Source organism: Anticarsia gemmatalis, chromosome 11, assembly GCF_050436995.1.
Source record: "Anticarsia gemmatalis isolate Benzon Research Colony breed Stoneville strain chromosome 11, ilAntGemm2 primary, whole genome shotgun sequence".
NCBI classification, from domain to species: Eukaryota; Metazoa; Arthropoda; class Insecta; order Lepidoptera; family Erebidae; genus Anticarsia; species Anticarsia gemmatalis.
This window is the reverse complement of record NC_134755.1, coordinates 67576-84265: the sequence shown is the minus strand read 5'-3', so window position 1 is coordinate 84265 and position 16690 is coordinate 67576. Positions and strand designations below refer to the sequence as shown.

The following is a 16690-nucleotide window of genomic DNA, read 5'->3' as shown; positions in this document are numbered from 1 at the left end:
ATGCGACCGAGCGTTCTGCGTCTGTTTATGTGTACATATAGTATGTAACTTCCTCCGTATTCGTTACCCCTCATGAATACACACAAATATACTAAAAAGCTTGTAAATATGGTGGCGCGCACGCGTGCCCACGTGCGGCGTGAGCGCAGCGTGGGAGCGACGTGGGCACGACGTGGGTGCGGCGACTAACCGTGTGTGTGTGCAGGGCGCGCAGGGCGAGCCGGGCTCCAAGGGCGAGCGAGGCGATCCCGGACTGCCAGTATGTCGCACACACTTACTTGCACTTGTCGCTTGTAGCATGCCTACTACATACTATTGCGTACCCGAGCGCGCGTCGTATTACACTAATGTCACGTACGTTTCAGGGCACCGACGGCATTCCCGGACAAGAGGTTAGTTGCGTTACCGATCAACTTGCAGTGCTGTAATCGTACTCACCGTGCCTCTATTCTAACGGTATTGTTTCACTCGCTAGGGGCCCAAGGGAGACAAGGGCTACAAGGGAGAACCCGTAAGTGCCGCACCGTTCATCGTCGCTCGTGCTCGTGTAACCGCACTCTGTCGCTCCGTCGCTCCGTGCGGCCCGCGCACGTGGCCGTCTGGCGTCCCTGTCTAACGTTCCCTCATCTAACGCATGCTCGATCACTAACCTCGGATCTGTACTAACATCTGTATGCACGTACTATGCTATGACAATAGTTTTACTCATGAACGATGTTCATATCTACGCCGAGAATGAGAGAGGCGGACGAGGTGCCCGAGGGATGCGATGATAATATGACAGTGTGCGCGCAATCCGCAGGGTCCGGTGGGCAAGCGCGGACGCAAGGGAGACAAGGGCGACAAAGGCGAGCAGGGCGTGCCCGGGCTCGACGCGCCCTGCCCGCTGGGGCCCGACGGCCTGCCGCTGCCCGGCTGCGGTTGGAGACCCACCAAGGTACCGCTCGCTCCCGCGACTCGTAGACCGTAGCGCTAACGCTGACCGCTAACCGGCACTAACAAGCACTAACCGGCACTAACCCAGGAGGCGGCGGTGGCGCTGGGCCGCGGCGAGGCCGAGGCGCCGCCCGACGACTCGGAGGAGGAGGGCGACGCCGAGCCCGCCGACGACTACGAGCCCGGCGACGAGCTGGACGCGCCGCGCGACTACGACGACTACACCGACAACGCGCACCACTCGCACCACCACGACTGACCCCTCTACCCCCCGCTCCACCCCGCACGCTCCCTGCCTCCGACCGCCTCGCCACCACACGCTGCACGGTTCATATTAAACATACTTACACTTTAGAAGGAACATTCAAAGTTGGCCATTTTTTGGCATTCATTCCATATTTTATATCAAAAAGACTTCACGATAATTTTGTTGAGTATGTTCCTATGAAATAAAAACAGGCTAGGTGAGTGCAGGCTGCCACACTAATGTGTTCGTGTGGTGGGGTTGAAGCAACACGAACGACGCGGACATTCCTCGCATATTATGATAGTCTTCCCCTCCCGGCCCCAGATCACACAAACTAACTGCTCAACTAAATGTAGTGGTGATGGATTTGCACTCCGTGTAAGTGTTCACTAACATTCTAATACAAATACTGAATATAAACAATGCCCCCCTTTATACACACACTCTATAGCGCGTGAAAGAGCACGCGTTGAAAAGGTGTGCAAGGAAAAAGGAAAGAGCGCGCTGCGCTCATCTGTCCGCGCCCGCGAACAAAATCGCGAGCGAAGAACGCACCGTCTTTCCCGTGCGTTATCCTGTACACTCCTAAGAACGCGCGACAGAGCGTGGGTGTCAAGGTGCCTAATCTTTCGTTTCTTCCTTACTCAATAATCATAACATTTAGAAATCAGCTCTTAACCACGATTAAAATTACTGAACTTTTGTATTATTCGTCGATTTGTTCGATTCTCGCTCGTAATCGATCGTAGTGCACAGAAAATCACAGATTGACGCTTCATTAGCTACAACTAGATGTGATAGTATATGTGTATTAGGTATCTACTGGCAACTTTTTGTTAAGTTTTAAAAATCTCGGATTATTTTCCGATGGTGGTCAAAGAGGTCGACGGTTCGAACCCGAGGCACCACAATAGACTATTCGAAGTTATGTGTGTATTAAAATAATTATCACTCGCTCTAACGGTGGAGGAAAACATCATCATGAAACCTTGCATGCCAAAAATTTGTTTAATACATTTATTGAGGCCATGCAAAGTCCCCAACCCGCACTTGACTAGCGTGGTAGACTCAAGCCTTGTCCAGCGGTGGGACAGTAATAGGTTTACAAAAAAAAATATCAGTACCGAAAATAATATGCACATAGTGTCAGTTGAAGACTATACTGGAGGCTTACTCGAAATGATGCCTCGTTCGAGTAAAACTATTCGTGATGTGCGGCCTCAATAATATATGTCCACCTCCACACATTGATTTCTATTTGTGCTTGTGAAAATCGGCGCAATATAGTGCCTATGTGAGTACGGATCAGTAGTGGTGAGTATGTGGCGTGGCGTGTTGCAGGAGGCGGTGCTGCAGTGGGTGCGGCGGCGCCTCGACGTGGACAACGACCTGCCGCCGCTGTGACGGCGCCCGGCTCGCCCGCGCCGCCCGCGCGTCGCCCGCGCGCCGCCCGCCCGCGGACGATCACCTATTTGCCTTATACTTAGTGGTAATATTGACGAGTGTAGTCGTCTCACCGAGTGACACTAGGCGACTCACGGTATGCGGCGAGGCAGTGAGTCGTCTCGTATTATTCGGGAGAAGTCATGCAGCTCGTTCGTTGTAAATTCCAGTCCATAAAGTAGGCTTATCGTAGAATGGTAGTAATATAACATAAGATAAAAGAATATCGAAGTGAGCATGAGGCGCTCGCTGACACTACGTGCACTATGTACTGCACGTACAGTATGTACAGTATGTACAGTACAGACTGTACACTGTACGAGTGTAGGACGGTGTGCGGCGATGATAGTGAACTGTAAATGTGTGTTGTGAGTAAGTTGGACTCGTGGATACCATGTTAATTGTAAAATGATGTACATAACATTAGGTAAGCGATGTTACCTCGGACCAACTCTGTTGCTAAGAGGGTCGAGTGAATTAGTTCAATTCTATTTATTGTTAGATGTACTGAGTAGATATTTATAGTTATATTGTTACGCGTGAATGATCTGCCGGGCCCGACGAGTCGATACAACTAGTACAAAATACATTAAAGTAAAACTAGCTATAATTACTTGATTACTAATTACGACTATTTAAATTGTATTTGGCTTAGATTGTCAGTGTTCAATTTCGAATCACGAGTTACCCCCGGTTTCTGAGGTACATTTAGCGGTACTTTATCTATCCAATAGCGTTTAAACTCATGTGAAAAAAACGCTATTGAATAATATATAAACTACAGCCAAAAGTACTCAGAAACCGGGGGTGAGTGGAGTATTGAGTGTCGACGTGTCTCCTGCGCCTCGAGAACGTCGATTCCGATGCCAGGCGATGTCGGCGCAATCGTTAAGTTTATTAAAACCATTATCTATCAGACACGTTACAAAAGGAGACGCCCAAACAATTGCAAGTTATTCAGTTCCGCTCAAAAATCCCATATATTTTCCTATACCTATACCTACTAGTTAATAAGAAATAGCGGTGCGCTGTTTCTAAGTAGTACCGATATGTACCTACCTACCGATAGCATCGGTACTGCAGTGAGATGATGTAAGACGGCTCCACCACAGAGCACATTTGCCTCCACACATAATCCTTACAATATAATATACAACGTGCCGCTCCAATGGCTTATTTCCTTCAACCTATGGTTAGGGTTAGGGCTTAATAAACATGTAACAATCAAAAAAATAACATTGTTGGCTAATTGAAAAAACTTAAATGTCACACATACTAAATAATAAAATAATGTAATAAGTATTACTCTGTATAAACAATCAAAGTACATCAAACGGTGCGGCAACGTCGCTTGCGCCGCCCGTCCAATAGCAGCACGCTAGGAAAGAGAGACTTTATTGTAGAAGCAGTCTTTCTCATTTTAGTTTCATTGATTCGAATATCATATGACTCGTGAGCCAGGTGAACGAACTTTACTGGAGTTGATTATGTACAGGCTGTAGAAATTTATTAATAAAGTTAATTGTTAATAAGTCGGTAATCAATAATAATAATACAAATTGTTGTACTTTATATGACTAAGGACCTCTAGCCCTAACCATACGTTGAAGGAAATAAGCCATTGGAGCGGCACGCTGTATAATCTGTATATTGCTATCAGCTATTACATTAATATGTTACGCCTGAACGACGAATGAGTTTTACGAAAAATATTACTTATTTCCAAAGAGCCACTGTCACATTGTTTAAAGAAGAGTACAATCCGGTACAACTTATCCCATAGTAATACGTGAGGCAAAAACTGACACTGACTCACCGATCATCAAAAGTCTAAGGTACTTCTAGTAGACTTAGAAGCTTCAAATTTAGATTACAAATATAGTTTAGTGTCTTAATCATGGGAAAACCTAAATATTTTCTAATTTCAGTCCAGTTTTCTAAATACATCAACTGCAACAATAACTTTGTAATCCCATATAAATGTATAGGATTACAAGGTTACATTTGCAATTATTATTTGTTAAATATATGAACGCCACCAACATAGTATAATGTAATGGCAAGTGTCGCTACAATAAAGTAAGAGTGTACTACATGCATTAGCGTGTAAGCGTTGTTTCAGCGTAACATATGAATGTTTCTACAATGCACATGATAACATTACACATAGTGACAGCATAGTAACACTGGTAGCACACTACGAGTATAACTGGCTTGTACCGATGCGGGTAACAGAGGTAAACTGGTAACTTATCAACATTTGTACTCGCACAGTGAACTTACCATTAGTTAATTAAGTTATTCGGTAGTGATAATATCACCTGTAAATATCCATACATCTACAGTAGACATAGTAATATAATGATACAATATGCTAGTTGCGGTAGTCAGCGCTGCGCGGAGTGCCGCGGGTGACACCGACCCAACTCTTCTTATAACTACCACTACTATATCGATTTTGTAGGAATTTGTGTTTGTACACTTATTGTTAAAAATAATATAAGTAGTAGGTACCTAGGTAATACTAGGTACATAAATATTAATAGTTGACGTGAATGATGAGGTAGCGTTCTTGCGACACTTGTGACACTTGTGACAGGTATCCGGCCGTGACGACCACGTGCATAAACCGCTAAGCTTATACCACTTATACTAACCGAGCGATGTTCTGCAGCAATCGCACGATTCAGTTTCATGTTCAATTGTTCATCACAGTAGATTACTATAATATTGCTGTCTCGGTCGGCCAGTGTCATTTTAAATAGAACATTCCAATGTGCATCCATCCGCTGCACATGTTACCTGAGTCGGTATCCTACCTAGTCGTGGAGCGGACATCTGTCACATTATTTCTTTTCTCTAACAATATATATAATTGTCCATAACCGGAAGGCCTGAACGGTAACATTTCTATGGAATGGTCAAAGGTTGTTGACAAATGTATCATAGGTACCTACCTAATTTATAAAATATATTTGGCGTTTCATTGAAAAATCGCACTGATATTGTAAATACGAGCAATATGCCTTGGTACAAATGATATAGATTGATTGTAGCAGGAGCGAGGTAGTACATACTACGTTATACTTAGATAGTTTGATTTGTCATTCTGTGGGCTGGCTTCAAAGTTAGTCATCGTGTGCATGGCTGTATTAAAGTTGTACGTAGGTACTAGGTATATTTATTTATAACCTTTACGTTAAGTAATCGTGTAGACTATTATGTAAGTGGGTATGTGTGTTACGAGTGAATGTTTTGTACATTTTATACATACGTAAATAATAATAGTAATATGATTTATTTTGTATGTTAGTGTAAGTTAAACAACACACGTCTCAGACGCAAGGATAAGGCATTCGCCCTGTGACGGGTTGTGACTGGCCGTTACTGGCCGTGACTAGCTGGAGTGACTAGTACCCACTAGCCTCTACCAGTGCCGACTAGTCACGCATGGATCGAGCGGATCGAGTGGATCGAGTGCCTGCTTCTTGTGCCCGAGGTACAATCAACTGCATATAATTGTCGACTGAATATTAAAGGTACAAACGTTGTTGTTGATAGAACAGACATCACTCACTGTACTGTACAATTAGCAAACACGTAGGTAGCTAGACAATGATTCACGCAATAAAATTTAAACTTAAACATTTATACATTTATGGTTTTTATTTCATTTTTCTTTCTATCCACTCCATTGATCCACTCCACTTAGATTCCCCCTGGAGACCGAACCTGGGCACCTATGTATATGAAATAGGTGTCGTGTTTATAATATATTATGTATAGTCTCTCCTTAGATGCATAATTGGATTATATCGACTTATAAATGAAGTAACGATTGATTTATTATTGGAGAATTACTTGATCTAGTATCGCGTATTAGCTAAATAGATGGTATTTAGCTAATACGCGATACTTATACTTGTTGCGGAATGACTCAACAGATTGTTTTCTCACAATGTCGCGCTATGGACTTAGTAAACAAATTGCCACTTTCAAAATATGGCCTAATTGTTATCAATTGTTGTGTTTTTATACTGCCTTTGTTATACGGCTATTAAGCCGGGAAAAGAACTATGTTTTATCTTGATGTGCCACCTTGATGTTGGAGCCTTTCTTCCAAACTAAGTATGTTGGAGTTGGCTTCCAGTTTCACCAGATGCAACTGAATACCAGTGTTTTACATCTACTGCCTATCTGACCTCCACACCCAGTTACCTGGGTTATTACACGATACACTTTGGTAAGACTGGTTGTCAGACTCTTAAGCTTCTGACTACTGTTAACGACTGTCAAAGATCTTCGAAATTCACAGCCGGTACCCACCATTTATCTTGCCTTCCGAAACACGGAGGAACTCGATACACACAGAACAACCTCGGCAAGCGTAGCTTTACCCCGATCGATATAGATCGACTTGGTCATCGCAAGAAAACACAAATTCGCCATTAACATTTCAGAAGCATTAACTAATCAAATCATGCGATGACCAGGTCAGTCTATTTGTTTTAAAGGTATTTTTTTTTAAATTGGCATGATAATAACATACGTAATAACTTAAGACAGAAGGTCCTTTAAGTAGAGACTAAATAGATTAATCGACTTGGTATTATATTGTTCTCACAACTTTTTACGGCGAGACTTGAGGTTTTTACAGAATGTTTTTGATGGCATTCATATTTTAACCCATAAAGGGTTAAAATATGAATGAAGGATATTTAGCATAAATACTGAATCATGTTATTATTTATTTGTAATCAAAGACCTAAACATTGAAATAGAAACAAGACTCTCCCAAACGATTTCACACCCCATTTCAACCCCGTCGAACAGGATTTTCCAAAAATATTAAATTAATACCTAAATAGGTAGGTGGCAATTTTTTTTCGTGATTACAGTCCTCTAAATATACATATACCTACAGTTTCACGCTTCTGCCTCCAAAACCGAAAGATCTGCTACGCAAACTTTCGTCCCTTTTTTTACCGCTTATTAGGGGATACTTTTTCAAAAACACTGTAACTATTTATTTATTTCTAATCGAAGTAATCGAAGACCTAAACAGGAAGTTTTACGCTTCTGGCTTACTGGCTACCAATGCCGAGTCATTGAGCTTGAGGTAGGTAGGTACCTACCTATTAAAATGATTTAAGATTTATGATTTATAACATTGGCAACATTATAATAATAATAAAATGACATGATTAGTTCTGCGCCTACGCCTATAGGCTTTACTAAGGTTTATTAAATTACCAATTTCGTAAAGAATGGTATTTTTTTTATATCGGAAGTATCAAAATGAAACCCATTAACCCACTAAAAACTCGTGTATATGTATAATCTGTACTCATTTATAGACAGAACACTGGCAGCACTGGCACTCCGCAGGCAGCTCGCTTACGTAGACATGTCGTAAACAACTGTAATTTAGGAACGGGTTTTTCCTGTGGTTTTTCCTTAACACGAATTCAAACAAAGTTAAAATACTACTAGTTGTACATTTGAAAATTGTGCAATTTAGGATACATCTACAGATGATTCTTCGCCGTGGAAAATAGTCGTGTTTACTTCAATAGTGTTGTGTTTATGATAGGGGACATTAAACGATAGGTAAATAAATTGTTGATAGCCATCGGGAGCACGATGAGTCGGCCGAGGCCAGACTTTCTCAATAAGACTTAGTGAATCGGCGATTGTCACGTGTGCCGAGTGTTGTGTGTCGAGTGTGTGGGCACTGGGCAGTGCGAGGATGCGCACGCGCAGGTGCTCAGCGCTGCTGGCGTGGGCGTGGTGCTGCTGCTGGGCGGGCTGGTGTGGGCGCGGCAGTGCGGCGCCGCTGCTGTGTCCGCCCGCCGCGGCCGAGCGCTGCAGCCCCGCCGGCGGGGGCCAGGACGAGTACAACTTCACGCTCAACGGTAGGCGTCACACACTCACATTGAGCTTGTGCCCCTTCATTGAACGGATCCCCTTCATATTTTAACACTTTTTGTATCCACTACCGATAAATCTACTTTGATTTAGTGGAAGATTTATACAATAAGTACAAGATGCTCATTTATTATGTTTATTACACCTGTGAAAACATACATTCTCTCTCTTTGTTATTGGGATTTACCTAAATTATATGTATCAACCTAACCTTCCTTCCATCAACGTTGGAGTCGGCTTTCAGTCTCACCACATGGAGGTCCGATAGGCAGTCGATCCATGTAGTATATCCAGCTGGGATATAATACATGGATCGACTGCCTATCGGACCTCCACAACCTAGCTACCTGGGTTATAACATGTGGGGCTGGTTGTCAGACTTTGTAGCTTCAAAAGATTTGCCTAAATTATTACATTTAAAATGTTAAAGTTCAAAGTGACATAATGGCATTGAAGTGTCCAAAGTTGTATATATTTGAATGGTTTATAAAGTAGATATTTGGATGTTTTTACGTCAATATAAGCTTATAACAGACATATTTAGTAATAGACTCATAATCATAGAATTATGAATTGTAGCACAGTACACCGACAGGCAACTGTACTTACTTCACTTTGTGCTACATTATGATGTGGACGGACTGAGCTAAAATTAAAAGATACATGAAATGAATCTTTTAATTTGAAATAATATTGTGGAAACATAAACCTTGTAGTAGAGTTGCTAGAACTATACCTAACTGTGATTGTATTCAAATTAAAAGATATTTGTGTAGTTGTAATTATATTGGGGCCATAATTATGTTCTCCTACTGATATCCTACAACAGCAGCCAATTAAAATAAAACAGTAATACTTTACTGTTTTTATTTTATATGTATAACAATCTATGACTAGCAATAAAAGAAAAAACAACATATTTACAATTATACAATTAATAAAAATATATTTATAATTGTACTGGCCATACTGGGTGTGAAAGAATAAGTCAATTGAAACAGTGGATATTATTATGTTGATAACAGATTTCATGAGATGTTGTTGTATTAATTATTGAGTATTATTGTCATCTTATCTTCACTGACAACAACTCCAAACAGTATAAAAATTATCAATTCATATTATTATTACATCTAGACAGCTGTATGTAAGGTTCTGTACCAAAACAGTGAAATGGGAACAATATTATTAAGACTGCTGTATCCCATTAGCAATTAGAAAGTTTCACAGATGAAGTTTTCTTATTCAGTATTAAGTATTCTTATAACAACAAATACTGTACTAAAAACAGGATAAAATTAACATTTAAGCTAGTGCTCCCCTACAACACTTGTAATTTCCTTGCTTCTTCTTTTTCAGTTCTTTTTGTTAATGGCTTTTGAATTTCATTGAAAAAGCTTTTTTTTTTGTTTTTTAGTGGTGTAATAATATCCTAGATCAGGGGGTGGTGGATTGGATATCTATTGGAGCCCTAAAAATCCGACTTTAGTGGGTGTCTACATTATAAAAACCTCCAAACTAATTAATGAAAGCCCATTTTATCCCCCTCAGGCGAATTGATCACCATTAATCTGAAGGACGGCGCGTACTTCTATCTGAGTTGTCGAGGAAATGTGACGCTCGACAGTGACATTCTGCCGCGCTCCGAGACCGAGCTGCACTTCGCCAAGGTGTACGTGATGGACTGTCCGCCGCCGCGCCGCTCCTACGCCCACGCGCTGCGGGCGCTGCGCGTGAAGCCGCACGTGCTGCTGGAGCTGCGCGGCGTGCGCGGCCCGCACCCCGACGAGCCGGGCCTGCTGCGGCGCCAGCACTTGGAGGAGCTGGGCCAGCTCAAGAACCTGGTGCTGCAGCGCCTGCGCCTCGCCGCCGACGCGCTCACCGCCTTCGACGACTCGCAGCTGACCGACCTGCGCATGGACTCGGTGGACGTGCCGCCCGACTGCCGCCTGCCCGCCTCGCTGCGCATTCTCAACTTGATGCGCACCAACGTCACACGCGTGGACCGCGACGCTTTCGAGCGCATGCCACACCTGGACTGGCTCATCGTCCGAGACGATTATGTCAGTATCGAAGTGGAGGCGGCCGGGTCGAGCCTCACGTATCTGGCGCTGGAGGGGGGCAGAGTGACCCTCGAGCCCGCGCTGCCCGCCGGGCTCGAGAACTTGACGCTCGCCAACTGGGCGGAGTGGACGCCGAAGCCGTGGCGAGAGTGCGGCTCCCTCGTCTCGCTGGTCATAAAGAACGCCAAGGCCACGGCTCTGCCGGGCGGCTGGCTGCAGGCGTGCTCGGCGCTGCGCATTCTGGAGCTGACGATGGCGCGCGGGCTCACGGCGCTGGACAGCCGCGTGCTGTGGAACGCCTCCGCGCTGGAGACCGTGGTGCTGAGGGACGGCGCGCTCGCCGCTCTGCCGCCGGGCCTGCTCGATTACACGCCGCGTCTCGTCAAGCTGGACCTGACGGGTAATCGACTTCACAGTTTGCCCAGGTGAGTGCTCGTCTCCTCGGTGCACTATTCTAAATTTACTTCATTTGTGTTTATTCGCCACGCGATGTCGACCATAGACCGATGGGGGGAGTATGCCGATCCCGCTCGGCCACCCCGCCCTTTTAATTGGTTAAATTCCAGCTTCGTCGTTTTTACGATCCGATGCTTATTTTCCAGCGGTTTATTTATCGCGACGACGAAGCTGACGATCCTGGAGCTCGCTAAGAACAATCTGTCGAGCGAGGTGTTCGAGTCGCTGGGCTCCGTGACGTCGCTGCACGAGCTGCACCTCAACGACAACGTGGCGCTGGGCGACTCGTGCGGCGGCAACCCCGACACCGCCGCCGTCATCTCCACCGAGTCGTCTCTCAAGGGACTCAAGGACCTGACGAAACTACATCTTCGCAACACGAGCGCGACGTTGATCTGTCGCGACTGGCGCAGCTCTCTCCGCCTGAGCGTCCTCAACCTCAGCAACAACCGCTTCACCCGCTTAAACGTAAGTATCTTTCCCTCTCTCGCCGCTCCCGTCGCTCCCGTCGAGTGCACTATTAGTGCGTGATAACGGCCATCCCTCTCCCTCAGTTCGACGACCTGTCGTTCAGCGGAGTGGCGGAGATCAGCGTCGACCTCACGGGCAACCCGGTGAAGCGGCTCGAGTACGGCTACGGAAACTACGCGCTCCTCACGAACCACCCCGAGTCTTACTGCGGCCGGTCCGCGAAGCACGCCTCGCGGGCCACCGTGCGCCTGTCGGCCGCGCTCTCCTGCGACTGTCACATGCAGTGGGCCGCCGCGGCGCTGCGGGCCTGCCCCGGCCACGTGCGCCTGGAGGGCGCCACCTGCGAGCCGCCCGAGGGGCCCGGCGCCGCCCGCGCGCCCGCGCCCAGCCCGCTCGGCGCCGTGCCCGTCGAGGACTTCGTGTGTCCGCTGCCGCCCGCCGACTGCCCCGCGCCGCCGCCGTGCAGCTGCTCCCGGCGCCACCACCCGCGAGACCCCGACCGCGCCGTGCACCGCCTCACGTGCGAGCGCGCCGGCCTCGCCTCGCTCGCCGCGCTGCGCCTCGCGCCCCCCGCGCCCCGCCGCCCGCCCGCCGCCGCCGCGCCGCCCCCCGCCTGGGAGCTGCGCCTCGCGCACAACCGCATCTCCGCGCTGCGGCACGCCGACCTGCCGGCCGACGTGCTGCAGCTGGACCTGCGCCACAACGCCATCGAGCGGTTCGAGGCGGAGGAGCTCGCGGCCGTGCTCCACGCCGCGGCTAACGTCTCGCTGGGCGGCAACCCGCTGCGCTGCGACTGCGCCGCGGCGCCCGGGCTCGACGAGCTGCGGCGCCGCGTCGACCGGGTGGCCGACTTCGCGACGCTCGCGTGCCCCGGCGTCCGCTCGCTGCGGCCGCCGCCCGACTGCGGCGCGGGGCCCGGCGCGGGCGCGCTGCTGGCGGGGCTCACGCCGCCGCTGCTGGCGGCCGCGCTGCTCGCCGGCTGCCTGGCGCGGCCCTCGTGGCGCCTGCGCGTGAAGAGCGTGCTGCGCGGGCTCGGCTGGTGGCCGCGGCCCGAGGAGCCGGCCGACGACCGGCCCTTCGACGTGTTCGTGTCGTTCTCGCACCAGGACCACGCGCTCGTGGCCGGCGTGGTGGCGCGCCTGGAGGCGGGCCCGCGGCCCTACCGCGCCTGCGTGCACTACCGCGACTGGGCGCCGGGCGGCAGCATCCCGGCGCAGATCGCCGCGTCGGTCCGGCGCTCGCGGCGCACGGTGGCCGTGGTGTCGGAGCACTTCCTGCGCTCCACGTGGGCGCGCGCCGAGTTCCGCGAGGCCTACGCCGAGGCGCTGCGCAGCGCCGAGCCGCGCCTGGTGGTGGTGCTGCTGCGGGAGCCGGCCGAGCTGCCGCTGGACGGCGAGCTGCGGCGCTACCTCGCCAACAACACGTATGTGCGCTGGGGCGACCCGTGGTTCTGGCCCAAGTTCCGCGCCGCGCTGCCCCCGCCCCGCGCCCGCCGCGTGCCCTTCCCCGCGCCGCTGCCGCCCCCCTCGCCCGCCGCGCCCCCCTCCCCCTCGCCCGCCTCGCCCGCCGGGGACGAGCCGCTGATGCCGCGGCAGCTAGACCCGCAAGCGCTGGACCCGCACGCGCTGGACCCGCACGCACTGGACCCGCACGCGCTGGACCCGCACGCGCTGGACCCGCACGCGCTGGACCCGCACGCGCTGGACCCGCACGCGCTGGACCCGCACGCGCTGGACCCGCACGCGCTGGACCTGCCCGCACTAGACCTGCACGTGCCGAGCGGGACGGCGCCACCGGAGACGGGCGCGGCCGCCTAGCGCCGCTCGAATGATGTGATAGTCTGAGAGACATCTCCCACTATCACATCATCTGAACTGTCTCTCTGCTCTCTTTAGACGTACCGACTATACGAAGCGTTCTTTTTTAATCGGATCGAGGAAAAGTGACGGATTAATGGTGTCTTCTTATTTACGGACACGGCTCGCTCTGGTAAATAAGGAAGTAAACTCGCCGCCGTTTTATTTGTAAACTAAAGATTCGTAAAAAAATGCATAGGTAATTAATAACACAATTTAAAGGACCTCAATGATCTGAAATAATAGTAATTTATAATCAGTGATCGGTCTCGTCACATTGCAACTAAAGTTATTGTTGATTGACTGAATGATGTTTTAGATACTTAAGAACAATATAATTGTTATTATTGATATATTATTATGATGTACATATAATACTTGTTATGTATCAGTTGCGAGTTGTACAACGGCAGTTAATCACCCGCAGTATTGAATGTAAATGAACTAAATGTGTGTAACACTCGACTGACTGTTAGTATGTGGTCGTGTACACTCAACTCGACTCACAATATACTCAATCTCGCAATGACTGCGGGTAATTGACGTGTGTGGGGCGCGTGTGATGTGACACTCGTACTCGTTACACACACTACCGTTTAATACGTGCTGTGTGCTCGCATCGTCGACATTGTCGTCTTGTGATAGTCAACCTCTACAATACTCCACACGAGCTCTACACACCACGACGCCGACGACACACATGCAATACAGGATCTTTAGCTTAGCTAATCTCATATTTGTGTCATATTTGTAACTTAACAATGTTACATAGATTTAAGGTCATTTGCTATTTGGAACAAGTAAAGTATTCTGTGATTCTATTGGGTATTTTATAAATAAAATATTTTTTTATTTTTTATAATAATTTGTTTCATTTCTACGGAATTCAACCAAAGTGTAAGTGCTCAGGCCTTTAAAATATATTGTTATTATAGTAGAGGAGCCGTAGAAGTAACTTCGGGATTTAATTACTACTGTCTATGCAAAGTTTCGTAAGTGTCAAACATTATTTCAAAAACTTTTCCTAATACCTCTTAGACCCCTTCTCTACAGCCTGTTTGTAGGCCGCTACCATATCTTCAAGCTATGGGAATGATTTTTTTTTTTTTTTTTTGAGATGTTTTTTTTTTTTTTTTCGTACTGAAAACAAGTCACTCGTTATCATATTATTGCTGTTACAAGAATGGCCTCAGATTCTGACTAGAATGTAGTTCAGGGAGTCACTTGTTTCAAACATCTGGCGCGCAGGTAGTAAACCGGCAGTGTGGGGACTCCCGTACATGATTGTTTGTTGCTGCTGGAAATGATTAGTTCTGGTTAGTGTTTGGTACTGTACACAAGTGCTTGAATACTGATTTTATTTTTCTAAAGATTGAAGACCAGGGCAGGCCCCCGTCACTCGGCCGTATATACAGCTATAAGTGCCTACAAATTCGCGTGGCGTCGGCGCCACTCCGAGAGTCGAGTGTCGACGCTCACGCGTAGAGCTCGTGCGTGCGTTTATTAGAAGTTTTATGAGTAATATTATTATAAAAACGTTTGTACGATTACATCGCACATTCATTTTATATTTTGATACTTAAGCATTTTCACCAAATGTACCTATAATTAAAATATTCATTGCTCAGTTCATATTTCGCCGCATTATTGTAAACACCTAAGTTTGTGTTGCAATAAATTATTATCAAGTTATCAAGCATATCATTTCACCTCAACAAAGTGTATAAGCAGACAAGTGCCCATACATTTATGGTCCTTCGAGCCTTAAGTGTTTGTGTTTTCTGTTTTCTCGTGTGGTAGCGAATCGGCTTCGTTGGCCTCCCACAAGCGGGTCTCACCGACGATAGTTGAGACGAGAGCGCATATACCTTGCGAGAGTACGGAGATACGTACACGCACATTACAAGCGACTTGAGCAAGCAGTCCTATCCAGGGCAATTTACAGCATCAAGGCAACTATCAGTTTTCATAGCAACAAGGCTTCAGCAATTACAAGTATATCAAGTTATAGCTAGCTAGCAGAAACAAGAAGATCGATCGCTATTATCAAGAAACAAGAATACAGCGGCAATTTGAACTCAAGAAACTACAGTCGACAAGGACAAGGCAAGTCATTGAGAAAAAGCAGTAAGTAACTCCAACTTACTTCTTACTTATTTCTCGCATATTTTTCCAATATCACGATGGAAGAATTACTACAAAAGCAGCAGAATGCCATCCATGGCATACAACAAACTTGGACTAATTTCAAGAAAGATAGCCAAGAACGCAAGACTGCTGACTATATCAAGAAAAGAGTGGAAACTCTGGATAATTATTGGCAAGAATTTCAGAAAAATCATGAGAAGCTGTGTATGTTTGAAGATCAATCACATGACTATTTCATCGGAAATCATTACGAAGATACCAAGAAGTTTTATTTAGAAGTTCGGGAATCGATTCAGAGAGCATGTGTATTAAAACCGTCTTTATTTGGTCGTCAGCAAACAGGAGCTGCGACCTCGGAGGGTAGATCTACCCCTGCGAGTCCATTACCGGTTTTAAAAGTCACTTCCAGGGGAACCGACAGCAAGTTGGATGAAAAGTTGCGGAAACAAGCTAGCAACTTCAAGGCGTTTACTCGTGCACTCGCTAACATAGACTTATCCGATGTAGAAGAACGATGGGAATTCGAAGACATTTTGAAAACTATCGAAGCGCGTTGGAAAGCAATCGACCATCTCCACTGGAAGATAGACTGTGAATTTGATGAAATAGATGAAAGTTACGAAAGCTCATACACAGAGCATGAACAGAAATATCTCAATATTAAAAAGGAGATAAACCGCAAGATTTGGTCTGTATCTCATAGAGAAAAGGCCACACCACAACTTGATATTCCTATATTTAACGGGAATTATCAACATTGGGTCTCGTTCAAGGACCTTTTTACAGAAGCCATACATGGCAACCCATGTTTATCCGCCGCCCAGAAGATGCAAAAAAGCAAGATCAAGGGAGAACCGGAGCGTCTCATACAACATTTACCAATTAGTACAGATAACTACGATACGTGTTGGGACATCTTGAACCACCGTTACAATAACAAGAAACTTATTTTCTCAAATTACATGAATACCTTGATGAATATTCCTGTTATGCAACAAGCAACATCAAACAATATCAAGCGTGTTCATGACGTGACATCCGAGTGCCTAAATGGAATCAAGAACTTGGGCATTGATATTGTCACTTGGGATCCTATACTAGTTTACCTACTTAGCCAAAAACTGGAGTCCGAAGTTCTGAAC

The 16690-nt window shown here is 46.8% G+C and overlaps 2 protein-coding genes across 19 annotated transcripts in view; both read left to right on the top strand.

Annotated features, from left to right (window-relative positions):
• Positions 1 to 2735, top strand: part of LOC142976754 (uncharacterized) — a 248607-nt gene extending 245872 nt beyond the window's left edge. For 8 of the 18 annotated variants that reach the window (XM_076120296.1, XM_076120293.1, XM_076120292.1 and 5 more), the window contains 5 exons: positions 206 to 259; positions 366 to 392; positions 476 to 511; positions 803 to 937; positions 1025 to 1345. In XM_076120296.1, the coding sequence (XP_075976411.1) occupies positions 206 to 259; positions 366 to 392; positions 476 to 511; positions 803 to 937; positions 1025 to 1195 (423 nt within the window). In that variant the 3' untranslated portion in view covers positions 1196 to 1345. Of the gene's footprint in view, positions 1 to 205; positions 260 to 365; positions 393 to 475; positions 512 to 802; positions 938 to 1024; positions 1346 to 2524 lie in introns of those variants that run through there. The other 10 variants (XM_076120291.1, XM_076120295.1, XM_076120300.1 and 7 more) reach the window with 9 other exon arrangements.
• A 5250-nt stretch (positions 2736 to 7985) lies between these two features.
• Positions 7986 to 14257, top strand: LOC142976420 (uncharacterized). The gene is made up of 4 exons (XM_076119767.1): positions 7986 to 8541; positions 10106 to 11042; positions 11220 to 11541; positions 11628 to 14257. Exons 1-4 carry the CDS (start codon positions 8376 to 8378, stop codon positions 13359 to 13361), a joined length of 3159 nt encoding a protein of 1052 aa, XP_075975882.1. The 5' UTR covers positions 7986 to 8375; the 3' UTR covers positions 13362 to 14257.
• The last annotated feature ends 2433 nt before the right edge of the window (positions 14258 to 16690 follow it).

Bases quoted from the DNA above. Each gene is read 5' to 3' on its own strand.
- LOC142976420 (XM_076119767.1), top strand. From the start codon at position 8,376: ATGCGCACGCGCAGGTGCTCAGCGCTGCTGGCGTGGGCGTGGTGCTGC. The intron at 8,542-10,105 runs GTAGGCGTCACA...TATCCCCCTCAG, and splicing joins GTACAACTTCACGCTCAACG to GCGAATTGATCACCATTAAT. The intron at 11,043-11,219 runs GTGAGTGCTCGT...CTTATTTTCCAG, and splicing joins CGACTTCACAGTTTGCCCAG to CGGTTTATTTATCGCGACGA.